Source organism: Cupressus sempervirens, chromosome 7 (genome assembly GCF_028749045.1).
Source record: "Cupressus sempervirens isolate cs-2001-9-10 chromosome 7, ASM2874904v1, whole genome shotgun sequence".
Taxonomy (NCBI): Eukaryota; Viridiplantae; Streptophyta; class Pinopsida; order Cupressales; family Cupressaceae; genus Cupressus; species Cupressus sempervirens.
The window spans coordinates 654,639,171-654,660,736 of record NC_143124.1 but is presented as its reverse complement, the minus strand read 5'-3'; the positions used below and the strand labels follow the sequence as shown (position 1 = coordinate 654,660,736).

At 36.0% G+C, this 21,566-nt stretch overlaps 1 protein-coding gene across 2 annotated transcripts in view; it reads left to right on the top strand.

Moving 5' to 3' along the window:
• Positions 1 to 21,566, top strand: part of LOC149548367 (Transmembrane proteins 14C) — a 118,129-nt gene that overhangs the window by 26,701 nt on the left and 69,862 nt on the right. For both annotated transcript variants that reach the window (XM_089792452.1, XM_089792451.1), the window contains 3 exons: positions 14,937 to 15,092; positions 15,251 to 15,665; positions 15,896 to 16,063. In XM_089792452.1, coding sequence (XP_089648578.1) covers positions 14,937 to 15,092; positions 15,251 to 15,665; positions 15,896 to 16,063 — 739 coding nt within the window. The remainder of the gene's footprint in view (positions 1 to 14,936; positions 15,093 to 15,250; positions 15,666 to 15,895; positions 16,064 to 21,566) is intronic.

The following is a 21,566-nucleotide window of genomic DNA, read 5'->3' as shown; positions in this document are numbered from 1 at the left end:
AATGGAAGTGTCGACGCTTGGGTTGTGATGTGCAACCGCCTTCTGTATCTTCTTTGCCAAGGGGGATTGTCCTTCCTTTAGTCTGTCCTTCATCCGTATCATGTCTATTGTACCAATATTGTTGTCGGTTATTCGCTTCATTTTCGAGAAGAAAGGTGTTTTGGGCATCATATCCTCTTTGTCTTTCTTAGTGTTTGTCCGCTTGGGATTCTTACTTGCACTAACATCCTCCAACTCGTCGCCCTATTACGGGATGGTAGAGTGGTGGACCAGAAGGCTAGCAAAACCAAGGGAAGCAATCCTTAGACTAGAACGAAAGAAGGCTGTCAGCTTAAGGACACCTTTCAACTTTAAATGATTAAAATTCACCTTAACCAATAGTCAGACAGTGACTTTTCAGAATTTAGGATTAGACCTCAAGAACTTCAAATCCCCTTGCAAATCAGAAATTTACCATGTAATTCACCTCCAAATAAAATCACCCAACTCAGGGCAAAACTCGCAGCTCTTTGCAAAAAAATCAGAATTTGCAAAAAATTGCCAACACCATGAAAAATCTGCCTTCCCACCAAAAATCGCCAAAGACAAGGGCCAAATCTGCCCTTAAGAAAAAATCGCCAATGGAAGGGAAATCTGCCATCAAGACCAAAATCGCCAAAAATGGAGAAAAAACTGCCTTGCAAGGAAAATCGTCCAACACCAAAGAGCTGCTCCAAGAAGAAATTTGCCCAAAAATGGAGAAATCTGTCCTCAAATAAAAATCGCTCAAAAGCAAGGAGGAGAAGATGAGAAGTGAGGAAAGAAGAGGAAGGAGTTTCCTCTTATAGCCAACTCCACAAAACCTCTCAGGCTGGCCGACTTGGACCCTAGGAGAAAGAAAAAACAAAAATTAATTCCAAATTTGGCCCAACAATTAATGCTTAACCAAAATTAACTTTGCCATGATGAAAATTAACTTTTTAAATTGCCATTTGGACCAAAATTGCAAAAAGAAAATAAATAATGCCTTAAAGGTGTTAAATATTTCCATTTAATGAAGATTTAGTAATTAATACGTCATTAAAATTGGATTTTGGCTAGCCAAAAGCCATTTTTTCAATATTAAATTATGAATTTCATTAAACACTAAAAAGTTTTCAAGGCAATTTAATCCATTTAAAGCCAAATTTTGCAATTTTAATTCAAATCGATTTAGCTAAGCAATTTTAGCATCTAACACAAATAAATCATTTCTCTTAGAGCCTAAAATCGATTTTGCAATTTGATTTCACCATCAGAAAATTAATCCTTTTCACAAAAAATAATTAAGATTTTCCAAAGTACCAAATTTAACAAAAAATTTAGTTTTCTTGAAAATTACCCAAGTTTTTACAATTATATCCAAATTTTCAAACAAATCATCTAAGTACAAAATTCACAATTCTACCCAGTCAATTGTTACTCTTTAAAATTTTGTTCGGCCTAAGGATGAAATTGGTCGTTCTAGAAAATGAAGCGAAATCGGGTGAAAATAAACCTAGCCCTCTCCCATCTGGCCTGAAGGTGTCTAAGACTCAAAACTCTTAGAAAAAAAAATCAAAATTGTTGGGCAATCCAAAAATTTGCCAAGGCGATTAGAAAAAAGGGGGTCACCAAATTTTTTGGGGCGATAGTGTGATAACCTCACAACAGATAGTGGTGGAATGGGGAGAGGGAGAGGGCTTAGAGGAGCCGTAGACAATTAAGATATTGGCTTGAGAGGGGGTTGAGGGCCTGGGGAGCGGGGGTGAGGTTTAAAGTTGGGAAGACATGGATGTGAGGGAACAAGGAGCATCAAGGATTGTAAGTTAAAATCTGGGTGGGAAATCCTTTAAAGTGCTTGACACAAAGGAAGGAGATGCGTTAGAGGGGCCATGTAATTATTAAACTTTTGCCAAATGGAAAAAGGGAACCTCGAGAAGGAAGGAGAAGTGAAAATTGTGGATGGGCTCTATTAATTGTAGCCAAATTTTTTTTTCTTTTTTTTTCCCACATTCTCCTTTGATATTGTAGAAGTAGCTTGATATGCAATGTCAAGAAGAATCTATAGGTTTGGTTGCTGATCGGAGAAAAGTTCTAAGTGTGAGGTAACAATCTACATGAAATTAGATTGATAAATGCCCTAATATATTTGATTACTAAGTGGAGGAGAGAGATCAGCCTGATGGAAGCTATTCTTAGTCTCGCGATTGAAAAGACGGCAGTGAGTTTTCACAAAGGAAGGGGTTAAATGGGCATTCTGACATCTTTTTAGGACAGGTAGGTCTATTAACTCTTCTTCCTAATTGTATGTAGTCGATTCAATCCAATTCTTCATCTTCATCTAGCTCATTGGTGTGATTGTTCTTCATTTACACACATGCATTCTTGCCATGCTTTTAGGGAGGTTTACCCAAACCTTTTTGCTGCCTCTAATTTTGTTTAAGTGTTTACTTATATTTTTTTATTACTATAATTGTCTTTTTGTATATATATTTATATAAATATGATGCAGCTGTATGGGGAGGTTGTTAGTATGTCAGAGAGATGATTGAGTACTTATGTGTTGCACTCATGATATGTTTGTCATGGATGTCAATAGATCAATTTTCTGGATAGTTCAGACAAAATTGCAGAAGAAGATTCGTTTGGCGTGGTTCATGGACAGAGAGTTATGTTATGTGCACTTGAAGGTATATTCAGGAACCTATCCTGATGCTATGTCTATGTTCACAAAAAGAGTTATGAAGATTTGAGTAACTCACATACAGTTTTGTGGAGACTTTTCTGAAAGAGTTTTTGGTCAACAATTTTTGGTATTTGCATTATATCCTTTTGGTGAGGTTGGGGATCGTTCAATGCACTTGTATTATGGTTGAAGACATGGTCATGATGGTATGGTTAATGTGGCAGAATTAGATGTTCATTCTGTGAGGATTTGTGAAAGGTTCTTCAACGCATGTTTCCTAGGAGGCCTTAAAATCATTATGGTAAGTGTTAATTGTTTTGTACTGTGTAATGTAATATCTCAATGAAGTCCTTTACTATTCATTGTAAATTGAGAAAGCCTCAAGGCCGACTCAATACTTGTTTGAGGACTTGGGATAAAGGAAAGATTGTTTCCTTGTGGTAAATCATTAGTGAGATCATTTTGTTGGTTATGCGAGCCTTAATGGGAAATATGTTTGACCAGAGCAGAGATTGATGTTGAGTATGTATTGTGAGCTTCAAAGGAACTGTATTGGCAAATAAGTTGTTGTTTAGTCAATTGAGAGCTTGGATATGATATCTTGAAAATTGTTTAGCGAAGATAGTCTGGGGCTATTTGAACACTGGGTTCAATTGTCCTTTCAACTTCTAACAGGGTTAGTGCAACTCTTAACAGGGTTGGAATCTCCTGACAGGGATTCAAAGTCTCTTAACAAGGACTCATATGTATTGATTGTATTTCATTGGCTCCTAATAAAGTCCATCCTTTCACAAGGAACTATTATATTAGTACATCATCTTGTGGGCATCATTCCCACCAAGGTTTTCCCTCTGATCAAGGGTTTCCCTAGTTAACAAGGTTGGTGTTGTTGTGAATGGTTATCTTTCTATGGTTGTTGTTGCATCTATTGTTTGAATGTTTTAGAATTAATAAAGATATTGAGAGTTGTTTTAAATACATAATTGATTCACCCCCTCCTCTCAGTTATCTTGGTGGATTTTACTTTCTAACAATTGGTATCAAAGCATCAAGTCCTTGAAGGAAAAGTTTAACAACTTGAGGAGATCCATGGTTTCTTATTTTAGGAAAGAAAGTCCAAAGTTTGATGGAATTAATTATGAAAGGTGGAAGGAGAAGATAAAGACTCACCTGTTGTGCATGTGTTTGGAATTTTGTTTGGTTACAATGAAAGAAAAGGATATAGTTGATGAAGATAAGCTTGGCTCCTGTGAATAGATGAAAAAAGATCTTTTCATGCAGAATATGCTTGCTAAGGAAGCATTGTTGTCATTGCTTTTTGAATTAGAATATGCAGAGGTAAATCTTTAAAGCTTGCACATACAATTTGGATTACTTTACAGAAGATATTCGAAGGAGATGAACATGCTAAGAAGGCTAGATTGTAGAGTTGGATATGTATATTTCAGGATGCTAAAATGTAAGGAGATGAAACTATAAGAGGATACTTTAGTAGGATATGTGAGATTGTTGCTGGAATTAGAAGTTGTGGTGGAACTAAGACAAAAAATGAAATTGTGTGGAAGATTTTGAAGACCTTGACACCTGCTTACTGTTAGAAGGCATAGATGATTTAAGAATTTATTCCTTGTGCACCTAACTTCACAAAAGAGTCTCTTCTTGGAAGGTTCCAAACATCTGAATTGTGGATGAAACAAAATGAAGGATTGCCTAGAGTGGAGACCGCTTTTAGTGTATAGAGAGACAAACCTACATTGACAATAAGTGTGAGTAGAAGTGGAGATTTTGCTTGAGAATGAACAACAAAACAAGAGAAAGATAAGAAGATTGAAGGACTTGCTCTACTTATGAAGGGAGAACCTAAAGGTAACACAATTCCTGTTTGTTGAACATGTAAAGAACTTGGTCATTATTCTTCTAAATGTCCTAAGAGAGAAAATAAGTTTAAGCCTAGAAAGCCTTACAAGTCAAGAATACCTAAAGATTGCTTCTTTGTTAATGAGGATGATGAACTTAATTTTAAGATGGTAGTGATGATGAGATAGGATTTGTTGCTATTAAAGAAGAAAGCCTTGAAAAAGAGATAAAAAAAAGCAGTAAAAGAAGAAAAGCCTCAGTGTCACATATTGAGAAGAAAAAGTTTGATTGGATTATAGATAGTGGTTGTTCCCCTCATATGACTGGAGATATGAACAAATTTGTTGAATTCAACAATAATGATGGAGGAATAGTTAGTGTTGGAAATAATGTAGCATGTCATATAAAAGGAAAATGATCTATTACTATTGATAGCAAGAGTAACATTGAGGATGTTTATTGTGTGGATGGATTGAAACATAATCTTTTGAGTGTTGGACAACTTGTTGACAAGGGATAGCAATTGCAGTTTACAGAAGACTTGCATTATCAAGGATGAGAATGACACATTGATTGGTACTGATACAAGAACAAGAGGTAATGTATTTTAGTTGAACCCTACTAAAATGACATGTTTGGTTGCTAAAGTGGATGGCAGTTGGTTAAGACATAAGATATTTTGTCATATTAACTTTGATAACATTGTGAAGGTCAGTACAATATTTGTAGTTAGAGATTTACCTAAGATCATGAAACTTTCTAATATGATTTGCAAAGAATGTGTGTTGGCAAAGGAGAAGAAAAATTCATTTCCAAACAAGACGTTTACTACTTCAACAAAGTTGGAAATTGTGCATACAAATATGAGTGGTCCTACAAGAGCAAAAGCTTTTAGTGGAGAAAGGTACTTTATGCTTATTATTGATGATTTCACTAGAATGATGTGGGTTGTATTTCTTAGAGAGAAATATGAAGCTTTTGAGAAATTCAAGATATTTAAAAGTAGAGTTGAGAATGAATTAGGCTTGAAGATTAAATGTTTGAGATCAGATAGAGGTGGAGAATATATTTCAAATGAATTTAACGACTTTTGTGAGGGTAATGGTATAAAGAGACAACTTTTAGCCCCTAAGACTGCAAGAAAATGAGATAGCAGAAAGAAGGAATAGATCAATGACTAAAGCAACTAGAGCAATGATGTTTGAGAACAATGTATCACATATCTTTTGGAGAGAAGCGGTGAACACTACATTATACACTATGATCAAAGTGCAGATTAGACAAGGCACTGGTAAGACACGTTATGAATTTTGGTTTGGACATACACTTACTGTGAAATACTTTAGAATCTTTGGAAGTAAGTGTTATATTAAGAGAGATGATGATATTCAGAAGTTTGATTCTAGAAGTGATGAAGGAATGTTTCTTGGATATTCATTGAAAAGTAAAGCATATAGATGTTTTAATAAGAGATTGAAGACATTTGTTGAAAGTGCTAATGTGAGGGTTGATGAAAAGATTCGAATTCAAGAAAGGATACTTGATTATGATTCTGATGAAGACCAATCAAAGGGCTAGCAATCAGAAAGTTGAGTAGGAATTATTTTATGAAACTGACATTGATTTGCAGACTGAATTACAAAGAGAAGAAATTAGAATTGAACAAGTGACACCTAATAGAAATGTGGCAAAGAATCGCCGTGTGGAACAGATCATTAGAAGTGTGAACGAAGGAGTTATGACAAGAAATAAGGTTAGTGAAGAATTACGTATAATAACTCAAGTTGAACCTAAGAATGCTGATGAAACTTGTAAAGACGACTTTTGGATGAAAGCTATGAAAGAAGAATTAGAGCAGGTTGAAAAGTTCAAAACTTGGGAATTGGTTCCTAGATCTAAAGATAAGGATGTTATTGGAACTAAGTCGGTATTTAGAAACAAGATGAATGAATAAGGTGAAGTTGTGAGAAACAAAGCAAGACTAGTTTGTAAAGGATATTCACAGCAAAAAAGAATGGATTTTGGGGAAACTTTTGCATCTCTTGCTAGATTAGAGGTAGTAAGAATTTTTTTTTTTTGGCATATAAAGCTAACAAGAAATTAAAAGTTTAGCAAGTGGATGTTGAGTTAGCTTTTCTGAATGGAGAACTTGAAGAGGAGGTATACATTGAACAACCTGATGGCTTTCCTTTTTACAAAAGAAAAGGGTATGGTTTGTAGATTGAAGTAAGCATTGTATGGATTGAAACAAACACTTACAGCCTAGTATGCAAGATTGGATAAGCATTTGACAAATTTGAGATTTGTGAAAGGTAATGTTGATAGTAATTTGTACTTAAGAAAGAATGAAGATGGTTTGCTAATTTTTGTAGTATTTGTGGATGACATTATTTTTGGAGGTAATGGTGAAGCTAGCAAGACATTTTCAGAAGAGATAAAGAAAGAATTTGAGATGAGTATGATTGGAGAGATGGATTATTTCTTGGGTTGCAGATTGTTTTGAATAAAGATGGCATTTTCATATGACAAGTTAAGTATCTTAAATATTTGTTAAAGAGATTTGGATTGGAAAATTGTAAACATATTGGAACACCTATGGTAACTAGATGTAAGTTATGTAGCAAAGATGAATCCCCTAGTGCAGAACAATCAAAATATATATCAATGATTGGTGGATTGCAGAATTTGACACATACTAGATCTGATATAGCTAATACAGTTGAAATTGTGACGTGATTCCAAGCAAATCCTAAAGAGACACACCTTGCAGTAGTAAAAAGAATTTTTAGATACTTAAAAGGAACTCTTGATTATGGATTATGGTATGATAGATCACATGATTTCACATTGTGTGTGTACACTAATGCTGATTGGGCAGGAAGTGTGGATGATAGAAAGAGCACCAGTGGTGGAGCATTCTTCTTGGGAGGAAGATTGGTTTCTTGGTTGAGAAAGAAACAAGATTGCATTTCATAGAGTACAATAGAGGCAAAATATGTAGCAACAACAAATAATTGTAATCAGATAATTTAGATGCTGAAGAATATTGGAATTGAGCTTACTGAGCCTGTTATCATGCATTGTGATGACACAAGTACGATGAGTATGTCAAAGAATCCAATTTTACATTCAAACACAAAGAACATTTTAATTATCACTTTTTGAGAGAAAAGGTTGTAGAGAAAGAGATCAAATTGGAATATGTTAGCACAAATGGGCAAATAGTAGACATATTTACAAAACCTTTCGCTAGGGACACATGAGTACTTGAGAGGTATGCTTGGGGTCATGCCCCACCATACTTTAGAGTAGTTGATGCAGAGATTGCATCAATCTAGTATGTAACAGAGCACTATTCTTTTGTCTTGACTAGATGCTTGATGTTTCTCCTATGGGGGAGTATTCTCATGCTTGAGTTGAGTCATTAAGGACTCTCAGTAATTGGTATTTAACAGTGTCTTTGGACACTTGAGCTTTTTGCATATTGGATTAGAGATGATTGAACTTTGAGAATGAACATAATGATACCTTTGTCATTGATGTCAATGGGGGACAAATTATTACATAAAAAACACTCTTTTGGAACATTCTTATGGGGAGAGTAGAGAGTATTGCATGATTATTATAGATGTCGATGGAGAGAGAAACCTCTTTGTTATTTTGGGAGAGAGTATTGATGCTTATGTATGGGGGAGATTAACACCTTCGTGCATATTGAATATTGATGTACTGTATGTTTGTGGTCAGAACATGAAAAACTCTTTACGAGCTATCTGAGATTGAGAGGTATGTTTACATTCATGAACAACATGAATGGGGGAGTAAAGACAGATAAGGAAGAGATTTATTTTGGTATTCATGGTACTTAGATGTTTTTCACCTTATGTTGCCATCAATGCCAAATGGGGAGATTGTTAAGCATGAATGCTTGATATAGCTGCATGGGGAGTTTGCCATTATGTTAGAGAGATGATTGAGTACTTATGTGTTGCATTCATGATAATGTTTGTCATTGATGTTAACATATTAGTTTTTTGGATAATTCAGCTAGAGTTGTAGAGGAAGATTCGTTTGGTGTGGTTCGTGGATGGAGAGTTGTGTTATGTGCAATTGAATGTATATTCAAGAACTTATCTTGATGCTATGTCTATGTTCGCGGAAAGTGTTATGAAGATTTGAGTAAGTTATAGAAAGTGTTGTGGAGACTGTTCTTAGAGAGAGTTTCTGGTGTTTTTATTATATCTTTTTGGTGAGGGTGAGGATTGTTCAATGTATTTGGATTATGGTTGAAGACATGTTGATGATGCTATCGTTAACGTGGCGCAATCAAATCTTCATTTTGTGAGGATTTGTGAAGATTTTTCAGTGTATGTTTCCTAGGAGGCCGACTATTGATAAAATTATTGTGGGAGGTGTTAATTGTAATGTAACGTGTAATGTAATATCTTAATGAGGTCCTATATTATTCATTGTAAATTCATAAAGCCTCAAGGCCAACTCAATACTTGTTTTAGGACTTGGTATAAAGGAAAGATTGTTTCCTTATGGTAAATCAATAATGAGATCATTTTGTTGGTTATGCAAGATTGAATGGGAAATATGTTTGATCAGAGTAGAGATTGATGTTGAGGATGTACTACGGGCTTCAAAGGAACTATATTGGCAAAGAAGTTGTTGTTTAGTTAGTTTAGAACTTGGATATGATATCTTGAAGATTGTTTAGTGAAGATAGTCTAAGACTATTTGGACAGTAGATTTAGTTGCCCTCCTTTCAACTCTTAACAGAGTTGGCACAACTCCTAACAAGGTTGGAATTTCCTAACTAGGATTCAAAGTCTCCTATTAGGGACTCATATGTACTGATTGTATTTCATTGGCTCCTAACAAAGTCCATCCTTTCACAAGGAACTTTTATATTAGTACATCATCTTGTGGGCATCATTCCCACCGGGGTTTTCCCTCTGATCAAGGGTTTCCCTAGTAAACATATCTGGTGTTATTGTGCATGTTTATCTTTCTATAGTTGTTGCATCTATTGTTTACATGTTTCAGAATTAATAAAGATATTGAGAGTTGTTTTGAATGCATAACTGATTTACACCCCCCTACGCTCCCACCCATCCTCTCAGTTATCTTGGTGGACTTTACTTTCTAAAGCTTTCACATATATATATTTTTTATATGTATAAATCTAAATATATTTACATATATACATATACACTTGCATACACACATATTATATATATTTGAATATATCTATAAGTGTGTTCTCATACATGCTTGAACATATTCATTTATAGTCTGAGGTATAGGTATAAATAGAATACATTAATAGTTTCATATTTCTCTAGATTTATATAGATTTAAAGCCTCCCATGGTATTCATATACATAAGTGTTTGTGTGTGGATATATGGTTTATTACAGTTGGTTGCTTATTCCATACCACTCACCAACCCCCTATTTCTGCAAAACATTTAGTTTTATAGTCCAGTTTCTTGTCTCCCTCCTTAGTTTCTGATTCATTGAATTTTATTTTAAAAATATTTTTCTTATCATTAAATTTATTTAACTAGGGTTTCTTCCCCTTCCCAAGTTCTAGGTTCTCGTGCCACCCCTTCCTTCATCTATTTAGTTTCCATTGTCTGGTACCCCATGACCATTCTCTTCTCTAGCAATTTCATCCAAATGATAGGCAATGGAGTTTGATCCCGAACATTGATTTAAAAAATGAAAATCCAGAGAAATACCAAACTAACATTATGGACTGGAAATCTCATTGTTTCATGTTTTTCACTTTGTCCAAATGGAAATTTATGGACAGAAAGAAGCAACATGTGAAAGTGCTATCTTACGACTTTTCAGTTGTGTTTGCTTCACACTCATCTGTAAAACATGACCTTTTGAAATTCCACATATTATTTACATAGAGTGGGCAAGTCAGCTTTGAAGACATAGCTTGTATAGTTGAATCCTTAATTTCAGGGCTGTGAAAAGCAACTCATTGTCAGAGTAAAGTTCTGCAGCAATTGCAATGGCTCTTCACGCCACTGTGACTGCTGAATGACTTAGTGCCTTCCTCAACACATCTGTTGTAGCTGCTAGAAAACAGCTTCTGCAACACTGCTGTGGATCAACAACGGCAACGGTGCAAAGTGGTTATAGAACAACTTCTGCAACAGCAATGTTGTTGCTATAAAATAGCATCTGCAGCATTGCAAGGCTTCAATGAAATTTCTACAGCAACTATATAACTGTTGTGAAACAGCTTTGACACTTGGCCATCTTTACACAGCTTGCCATTTTCTGAATATATCCCACCTTCCTCATTATGGCGCCTTCAAAACCCTTTACTTGAGCTTAAAAAACGACTCATAGTCGCAGACAGATCACTCTATTTTGCCTGCAAGCAGTTGAATCATGAATCAGTTTTGGGTGATATAACATTGCATAGAAAATGCACAGGATATGGAATATTTTTAACATTATTTTTAAGATGGCTTCTTTCTCTGCCACTTTTAACTCTTATGAGACCTAAATTACAAGAGATAGGCCGACTTCCCATGGTTGAGGGATATGATTAGACTCATTTTGTTCTGTAGATTATTATTTGTATCAGAAAAAGGAGTTTTCATCATCTGAAGTGAGTTTTCTCCCTATTTCACATAAATAAGGAGGGTTTGACATGGCTGAATCTATTGTCGATAAGTTGGTTAGTATCCAATAATTTGGTGTACAGTCTGTGGGAGCCATGTCTTTTGTCGTTAGCTTTTGCTACACATATTTTCTCAACAAGTAGTTAATGCTTATATTCATTGGCTCATTTATGTTTTTGCTCACTCAGTTCTAAAAAGTGATAGGAAGTCCAGATAACATTTGCTTTACCTTCAATGTCGATCTCATAAAAATCAAGTATACAAGAAAGATAATTCAAGAAATGTGCTTTTTATTTTAAAACTTTATTTATAAGCTATTTGTCTTTGCTATTTTTCCTATAGTTATGCCCTTGCAAATGAGGTAGGAATTGAGATGATGAAGATGGTATTGGCATTGTTCCTGCAGAAAAAATTATACAGTCTAAGACCATTTTTTCAAATTTGGTATAGCATTATTTGACTTCCTTATTCATGACGGATGACTTGTAGTAATTTGTAATCTATCTAGGCTTTTATACCATATGTAACATGCTAAAATTTCATAATAAATAATTAGCTGGAAATATGTCAAAATAACATTCTTTTCAATGTAATGTGAAAGGCAGTTATAAGTACTCATGCATTTATCTGTTTTCCTTTATTGACATAACAAGTAAATGATTCAACTAATCTAACTACTTTAGTCTGTATGCATGGAAATAACCATTTCATCTAACTGTAATTCTTAATTGGAAATTGCAAGATATTTAAAATGAAATAAAGTACCCGATTTATAGATGATTGCAAAAGACTTTGACCTTGAGTTGCACAAACCTCGGCTATGAGAGGAGAGGAGAAGCATTGCCATTGGGCTTAACCTCTCAACTGCGGACCCTTAAGTATCCCCACACAATCTCTACTGAGAAAGGCCTTCCCTACCTTGGGAATCAGGATTAGGGCACCACTATGCAGCCACCGAACATCCTGGTGTTAGAGGGTTGGCTAGTCAGCTAACGAGGCTGTGGACATCTTCCATCAACCTAACTTCTAACTACTAGCACTCTAACCTCTAGTGATCATAGCAGCAAGCATGCCACTAACCTACCTTTGCCAAGGATTTGTGAGGTCACTCTGTACCCGATCACCCACCGCTCAACTTGACAACAAGACTACATTAAGGACTATCATGAGCTAACATGGTTTCTTTTATTAATTTTACTTTATTGTTTGAGTTACTGATAATTCCTTCTTTTATCATGCAAGAGTATCCTTTGTTCACACCCTTCATCTCGACCATAGTGGTCTTCCTGGATGATTCATTAGGTGTATGTATGAGTAATGGTAATCACAGTCAATAATCTGCCTATTTGGCCTTGGCTTATTAAAGAGAAATGTGAAATTATATCTTATTATGTATGACCAATTTTTCCGCCATTCTGGCATTGGTACAAAAAAAAGGATATGGAAATGTTTAAGCATATAGAACGGCCAGTATATCTGCCATTCTGGCATTCGTGACACAAATGACAGTTCCTTTAATCAATTCAGTAATCAGCCATTCTGGCTTTGCTAAAAAGACATTGGTGTAGAAGTATGCTCTTTACAAATCTGAATCTCCAGGATACAAAATTCTCATCGCATGAAGCATATTGCAAAATGCTCCCATATAAGTCTGCCCCCATACTGGCTTACATTTCAGTAATACCTTCAAAAATATAAATATTGCAGTTCGGCACAATCATGCCATTAATGAGAAGATCATTGTTTCATTTACAATCAGTAATATAACATAGGAAAATCTTTAATGCTTCAGTGATGCATTACAATGTATTTGCAAAATATATCGATACATGTGCATAAATAACAACATGTCTTGGTTAATGGTTGGATTTGCACAATATGAGTAGCTCTAGCTGATGCACAGAATACCTTCTCCAAGAATCTTCAAATATTAATGATTGATTTCGCACCAATGTAAGAACTCTAAATGCAATGCCATAAGTGCTGAATCAATTGCAGAAGTACCAAGAGCAAAAGAAAGATTGGAAAGAGATAATAATTGTGTCTCGTTTTGCCAAGAAGAAAAGTTATATTCAATCAAGAGCCATCACAAGAAATGTAGCCTTCTCGGTTCGGTTACGAGCAAGATACAAAGGTGGCATGAGTTACAAGATTCTCTGGCCATCGGTTCATTGTGGCAATAGTGATAATATTGATAATATGGCCATCCAAACTAAATAATAAAAGGCTGATGAGAGCAATATAGAAATGTGGCCGCTCAGAAAAAAAAAACTATTGCCAAAAATTATTAGTTAGTACACTAGTGTCGTCTGCCACCTATCTATACTTGCATACTCATGTACACACATATGTATGCATACGTGGTATTTTAATTACGTATTTAACATATACGTCATATATAATGTGGACGCATACATAAGTTTAATCTACGCATATATATATATATATATATATATATATATATATATATATATATATGTATGTATGCTAATGTACTAAGGCATGGTAACATCACATTAAGGACTGAGATCATCACAAAACAAAAGGTATTACAATTTAATTATATGCTTAGCGTTTTCTTATTAGCACACAATTATTGACCGGGTAGCTCATGGTAGTCCTTAAACAGACTCTTGCTTGCCTAGCTGTTTTACCACTTAGCCTTGGTGGTTAGGTATCATACCTCTCGACTCCTAGACAAAGTGGTGTCCCTTGCCCAACTCCTTTCTCGGCAATGCTTCACCCCTTTGATGTGCTCTTGCAAGAAGAAAATCCTCCACAATAATATAATATTCTTCAAATTATTCAAAATTAGTTTAACAAGCTCTTCATTATAATCATAACGGCTAAATACCATTTCACTTCTCATGAAAGAATAACCAACTTCCCAATATTTCAAAATAGCAATATACATTTCAACTCATAACTAACATGTCATCTTCACTCGAAATTCTAATGGCTAACCATCTTACTATTTCACATTATCATAACCAATTTTAACTGTCAACTGACTTCACATGAAAAGCACAACGGCTATATGAGTAGTTTAAAAATCAAGCAAAAATTGGGATGTAACAACATACTTGCATGGGGACTCTTTTAACTGGATACGAATGGTTACAAGTTGAATCTTTAATTTTCTCTTTTTAGAATTGCCACTAATGAAATCTGATATTTGTTTTATGTTATGAATTAAATTTGTATGCAGCATGTGGTTGTATGAGAAAGTGAGAGAGAGATTCTCATTCCTGGACATTGATTAACCATTGCTTTTAGAACCACTAATTTGGAAGGTTGTCTATCCTGTTTGCAGACCCTCATGATCTTTGGTCTCGGAGAGATTCCTGGACATTGATTAACCTTGACATTTAGAACCCCTTATCTGAATGACTGTCTATCCTGATGAATCTCCAGACCCTGGCAACCTTATGGTTTTCGAATAAATGCATATGCTCAATGAATCAGCCATCAGAGGATATTAAAACATTTAAAAGAATCACAAGTTCAAATCTTTTGTGAAGGAGTATGTAAATATTTCAAATATTGTTTTTCTCTGGTGATGGAGATAACCAGTGAATGTAAATGTTTAAACTATAATTTGATGGGTTAGGCATGCAAAGGTGTTCAAACATGACTCAGTACCTTCAATATCATGTTGATTTGTTATTGTTGGTATTTGAAGGCTACATGTTTCTGTTCAGATATTAACATTGTGGTTTATGGGCTTTAATTGTGCAGGCTTCATCAGACATTGAGGTGGAAATGGTAAGAAATGAGTTTGAGAAACAAGCAGAAGAAACAGAAGAAGCAATGAAGCAAACGATGAGTGCTATTAAGGAACAACCTGCTGAAGTAGAGAAAGTTTTGAGGGAGGCATGGTCAAAGCTGCCTGCGGTAGGCTTGTGAAAATTTTCAAACAAAATTAAGCAATTTCAAAGCTGTGGTTTATTGTAATTTTAATATTTTATGTCTGTATCTTTCTGTTATTATTTTGCAAAACTGTAATGATTTCAATCAATTTACACCTTTGTTTTTAATCATCAAATATGCAGGATTCTCGTGTCGAACTGGAAAAACTATGGTTAAAGCTGGAAAAGGTAAGGAATGAACTTGAGAAACGCACACAAGATTTAAATGTAGAATTGAAGCAAACAATCAAGTCGATGAAGGAGCAAACTTCAATAATGTTGGGAGTTTCAAATGAAGCATATATTGTCTATGCTGAGAAAGCAAAGCTTGCATTGAAGGATGCGACAGAGCAGTTAAAATTACAAACAGAAAATACAAGAGAACTTCTAGTTTCAACTACGGAGGAAATACGTAAAAAGGGAAAGGAAAAATTGTCAGCTTTGGTAGAAAATGCTCCTGAGCAAGTAAAGGAGATTGTAGTAGTTGCTTTCGATGCTCATCCAGAAGATCTTCAAAAACTATCTGGAATTCATGACTTTTGTCTTGGTATTCCATATGGTAAGAGTGCTGCTAAATCTCTTTATCATAGTTTTTGGGTTTGCGTTTTTAAATTGTCATTATGAATCTTGATGTATTTGATATGATCATTCAAATGCATATGCCATAAAATTCTTGTCCATTACAGTTAAGTGGGACTGGGAAGCATCATTCTGAGCACCCAAATGTCAGGAGGTTTTAAATGATATCTAGAATTTTGTGAAGGTGTTATAACTGATTACATGATGCAGGTGCACTCCTTTTTGTTGGGGGTTTGCTCTCATTTCTTATAACTGGTAGCATTCCCGCTGTTCGTTTTGGGGTCATTTTAGGTGGGATACATTTGGCAATGAGCAGTTTAAGCCTTAAAGCATGGAAGAAGGGGAATTCACGTATGACCTATGTGAAAGTACAAACCGGTAGGAATATTTCTTTTATTTTTCTCTTTTTTGGTTTTTGATAAATTCTCCCAATTCAAATTATTCTAAATATTGAATAACTGTAGCATTAGAAGGACTGCAAATCCAACATGGAATTCAAAAAATTAAAAAAATTGCTCCGTTTTCTCACTGCAGCATCTACCATGTACAAGGTGTATTTTAATATGAACTTGTGTCAAGAAAGGACGATTTTTTTTGTTTTATCAAGGCTTCTGTTTCAATGCTTTTGTATCTTGCTTTTACTAGAAAAGTAATTTTGAAGTTTATTTGGCTTTTGCATCAAGTATAAAGATGTAATATCCCTAATGGATATTCTTTCCCAATAACCGCCAATTAATTTTCAGAATGCAAACAGATTGCTTGTGCAATAAACTTTGGATTTGACCAACAAATAAACAACTGCTTATATAGAAAACCTTGGAAAATTTAATTGTAGTATAATATTCAGCAATACAATAACATGACCAGCAAAGTTCAAATTCTTAACCTCGCATTATACATCAGCAACACAATAACGAACACCAAATACCCAATCTTAAAAACAATATTACAGTCAGATTGGAACATTAAGAAAGAACTTGTAAGCATGGTGTGAATTCTGTCTCGAATCCACCTCAGAGCTGAACTGGGTTTGCGGTAAGCGTGGTGTGAATTCTGTCTTGATTCCACCTCAGAGCTGAACTGGGTTTGCGTCCAATTCACCAAAGATTACCTGAGGGTTTCTGTCCGTGGATCGCGAATAGAAGCCGAAGCTTCCCGAATCTCAGGAATAGATATTTGAAAACAATATCCAAACCCAAGCCTATCCAAATGAATGAAACTTCCCTCCTTTTAATGTTCAAAGCTGTGACCCTTCAATTCCCTTCTCTTGTCTTTTTGGTCTTATTCCTCCTTTGTCACTTTTTCACCCACTTTATAATAGTAAAATTGACCTATTTATAAATTTACATTATGCTCTTATAATCCAATTTTAATATTACATGAATATGCCCTTCAATTTCCTAATGTCCCAAAAGGGGACATCTCAATCCTCCTTCCTTGAGATTGCTTGCCCTCAAGCAATCATGAGTTCGTAAACCAATACTAGGATCCCATATTCATTTGCTAACATCTCTATCGCCCATACTTGTAACTGTGGTACCAAAAATAAGTATGCGGCTCAGTTGTCAATGTGATCCCTGGATTTCATGTCATCCTGAGTGATACTATTGCTTCTGCCTACTGCACTACTCTAAACCCAACTATTCCCTGCCTCAAACTGTGAACCCACTCATTTTGATCCCTGAAAAGAAGAGCTCCTATCATGTCAATACCTGGATCCCAAACTAGTCTATCCATTTGATCTTGGGAGTAGAAATGATGGTCCCCCCATCCATGATCCCCTTGCGTTCTTTAACTTCACAAGTATAACACTGTGCCCATGCCAACAATGCCTCCAATATGTATGAAGTCCAACTTGTAACACCATCACAAGCTACTGCTATAATCTAAATTAAGAGTAGGAATGATACCCATGTTGAGGAAAATCATCTCATAAGGTATGTGCCTCAAGATGGGATCAATCTGCAACTCACTGTCTTCTAAAGGCTGAGCCAAATCTGAAAATATAATAGCAAACCAATCGGAGCAGCCACTGTCAATAAGGGTATGCATAAAAATAAAAGCACCGATTAGTAAGGAGGCGGCTGCCATATCATAAGAACTTGGTGACAAAACAATAGGTGAACTATAAGAACCTTCATCTCCTGGCTCACTCTGAATAGCACCAGTCAAATTACTATCTCCATTAATGAAAAGATCATCGTCAAATGGAATCTCTGAATTATTTTTACTTGGTTCATCCCTATCCACGTGGCATTATGAAGATATATAATTGCTGTCATAACAATCAGTGTTCTCATGGTTGTCTTCATGCTGGTCCTTATAGTCTTCTTCAACATAACAAACCTAGATAAGGTGAAGTGTATATATTGTGCCCTCCTTTATTCTCACCAAGGGTATGAATCCCTTCTATTATTTGTATGATCTCTTTAGCCTTAGTTTCTTGATCATCATCTTGGTGAGTGATGGTCCTAGAAATCTGATTTTCAGCCTGGATACAACTCTCATATCTCCTTCTCTTTATCTTCAGCATGTTTGATAGCCATATCCCTATCTTTGAATAACTTCAAGTAGTCCGATTCATTCTTTCCAATGCCTGCTTAAGAGTGTTGAGGTATGCATTATTGATTCCTTTCGTTATTCCCTTCACCTTTTCAACATTATCAACCTATCACAAGGTTTGTTCAGTATTTTTATGGGTGTTATCAAAGGGCACTAAGGCTGCAATAACCATATCATTTGAGATCTTTAATCTATCTCCCAAATTACCAGCTCCAAACTTTTCATCTAGAGATAAAACTTCTGGTTGTTCATTCAAATCAGACTCTGTAGTGTCACCTTCATGGTCTAACTCAGGTTCACAATTTTGAACAGCCCCTCGGCTGGAAGAACTTTTGTTATCTGGTGCACTATTTTCAGAATTTTCCACTATCTCCATATGCATGGCCTCCTTCCCTTTTGCCATGTCATCAAGTTCGACGGATTCACCAACATGGGAGGATTCATTTTCTTCTTTATGAACATCGATTTTTTTGTCAATAACAACCTCCAAATCACCAGATAAGATGCTAGTATAATCCGTATCTTCTATAACTGGTTCTCTCTCATGGTGTTCATCATGGTGAAGCTAGACTATGGAGTTCTCAACTTCCTCAATGCTGATCTGGGCTACTTGAGCTGAATCTTCTTCCTTATTCTCATCAAAAAAATGACCAAGAGACCAAGGTCGCTTGCAACTAAAACAAATCTGCTCTTTCCTCATTTGGTTCTTGCTCATTTTTGGAGATTCTACAACTTGTATGCCCATAAATATCAACTCATCATTTGTCATGCAATCCTGAAACTATTCAATTTTATGCTGAATTAGTTCTTCGGTGAGCTCATAAGCTGTGAGTGAGATTTTATGTTCCCGTCCCCGTAAAGCCATGAAATTTGATTGTAACTTGTTGCATACTTCATCATCCTCATCTAGAGTTAGGGACATGATAGTTTTGACGCATGTGTTCACATTGTCCGGATGATGCTTCTTAAACTCAACAAAAAAACAATGAAACAGCTGGAAAATTGTTCCTTCACAACCGAGATCTAACGTGATGGTGAAGAATCTAGTTTTTCCCATAATCTCCAAGGTCTTAGCCCTCTTACCAAAGGTTGGGTGTTCGACATCATAAAGTCCACACATGCTGTCCACTACCAATTGAAGAACCTTCTTCAATATGTTATCATCATAAGGTGCAATAGGAGCTGTTATTTTGAGGATTCCACTGAGACAAGTAGTGACTATTAACCACACCTCTTCACATAGATGCTCTATTAACCTGTGTTGGACTATTGTGATCATGGAAGGTTGTAATGCCCAATTTAAGACTCTTCAGTCGGACTAATCCATTTTGGATAGCCATGCATCCAATTCTTCCAGCATAGGAAGAAGACCATTAAGAGATATCAAGGACTCCAACTGTAATCCAATTATGTACAACCAATTCCCAATTTCTTTTTCTTTTTGTAGATTCCTTCTGGGTTTTTCGAGCTCTTTTTTGGGTCACTCTCTGATTCTTTTGGGTCTTCTGTATTTTTGCCTCAAAGAATATGCCTTCATAGATTTTCATTGAAAAATGTGCCATGACATCTCTGACAAATATTCTGCTCAAGCATAATTCCAAATTCAATGTTTGCAATTATGGAACTTGGAAGTAGCGCATGATCACAATTTTTGAATATCGGAACACCGATCAACTTGTTCTGGGTGTTATGAAGCGTTCGACTTCTTCGGGTCCTGATCAAGATACATGGGATTCGAATAATCGAGAGGTAGTAATGCTTCTCAAATTATTTGTAGTTGATGATCAACTTTCTCAGATTCCATTCGGTAAGACAGCTGCCAAAATCTGGACACATCTGAAAGGTCTTCATGAGACTTCCGACAAGAGTAGAGCCTTCTTTCTGAAAAACACTCTGTTTTCTATTGTCATGAATGAACGCACCACGCTCCAAGCACACCTGAATCGGATTCAGGAAATCTGTGATCAACTACTTGCCATCGGTTGCAAGATGGAGCAAGAGGATATTGTGGTAATCACTCTTCGGAGTTTACCAAAATCCTTTGAGCATTTTATCAAGACTCTCAACATCACATCTACTAGTGTTGATTTGAAGTTCATTGATCTTTGCACCTTGCTGCTTCAGCAAGATCGGTGGAAACAACAGTTCAATAGTAGCTCCAGTTCCACCTCCCCTGAGCAAGCCTTTGCTGCAAAATCCTTTTAGAAGAATAAGGGCACGTTTCAGCAACCATCTCAGCAGAAGTCTTCTGCTCCAGCATTTGATGGTACCAGAAAGAAGAACATTCAATGCAACTACTGCCACAAGTTTGGTCACATGAAGGTTGAATGTTGGAAACACTTAGCTGCCCAGTCTAAGCAATCAGGTTCGCAACCCAAAGCGAACAGTGCAGAGCACACTGAGCAGGCGAAATTTGCCTTTTACGCCTTCATAGCTAAAAGACCTGTAGATCATCTGCCTGGTACATTGATTCAGGTGCCTCTTGACATTTCACTCATTGTAGAGACTGGTTTACTGACTACCAGCCTTATTTAGATTCTGTTATTTTTGGTGGCGGAGAAGAGTACACGGTTGTCGGTAAAGGCAACATTCAGATTCAGTTGGGAGGAATCTCATATTCCTTGATGTGTACTACGTTCCAGGGATGGAACTAAATCTACTCTCAGTTAGTCAGTTGTTGCGACATTCTCCACACTTGGCAGTCACCTTCAGTTCACATTAGTGCACCATCATTGATCGGGCGACTAAGTCTACTGTTGCAGTAGGTCTTGGGGCTCATGGTCTTTTCAGACTTACTGATTTTGGTGATTCTCAGGACTTAGCTATGGTTGCTTGGCGATCTTCTGTTAGCACCCTTTGGCATCAGTGATATGGGTACTCAAATATGCATTATCTCTCACAACTTGCTCGGAATGAGCTTGTTCTTGGATTGCCAGAGATTTAGACTCAACACCTTGGAGTTTGTGACACATGCCAGGCTGGGAAGCAACATCGCACACCTTTCACTAGTGGCGATTCTTGGCGAGCTTCTCAGGTACTTTAGCTTGTTCATGTCGATATTTGCGGCCCTATGGCCACTCCTTCTGTTCTTGAGTCCAGGGATTTTCTGTTGTTTGTAGATGATTTCGGTAGAAAAATGTGAGTGTATTTCCTTAAAAAGAAATCAGATGCATTTACTGTATTTCAGAAGTTTAAATCTTTAGTTGAAAAAGAGTCTAGGAAATCTATTATTACTTTTAGATTAGACAATGGGGGGGAATTTTGTTCTAATGCTTTCTCCAGCTTCTTGGATACACATGGCGTCAAACACCAGTTAACC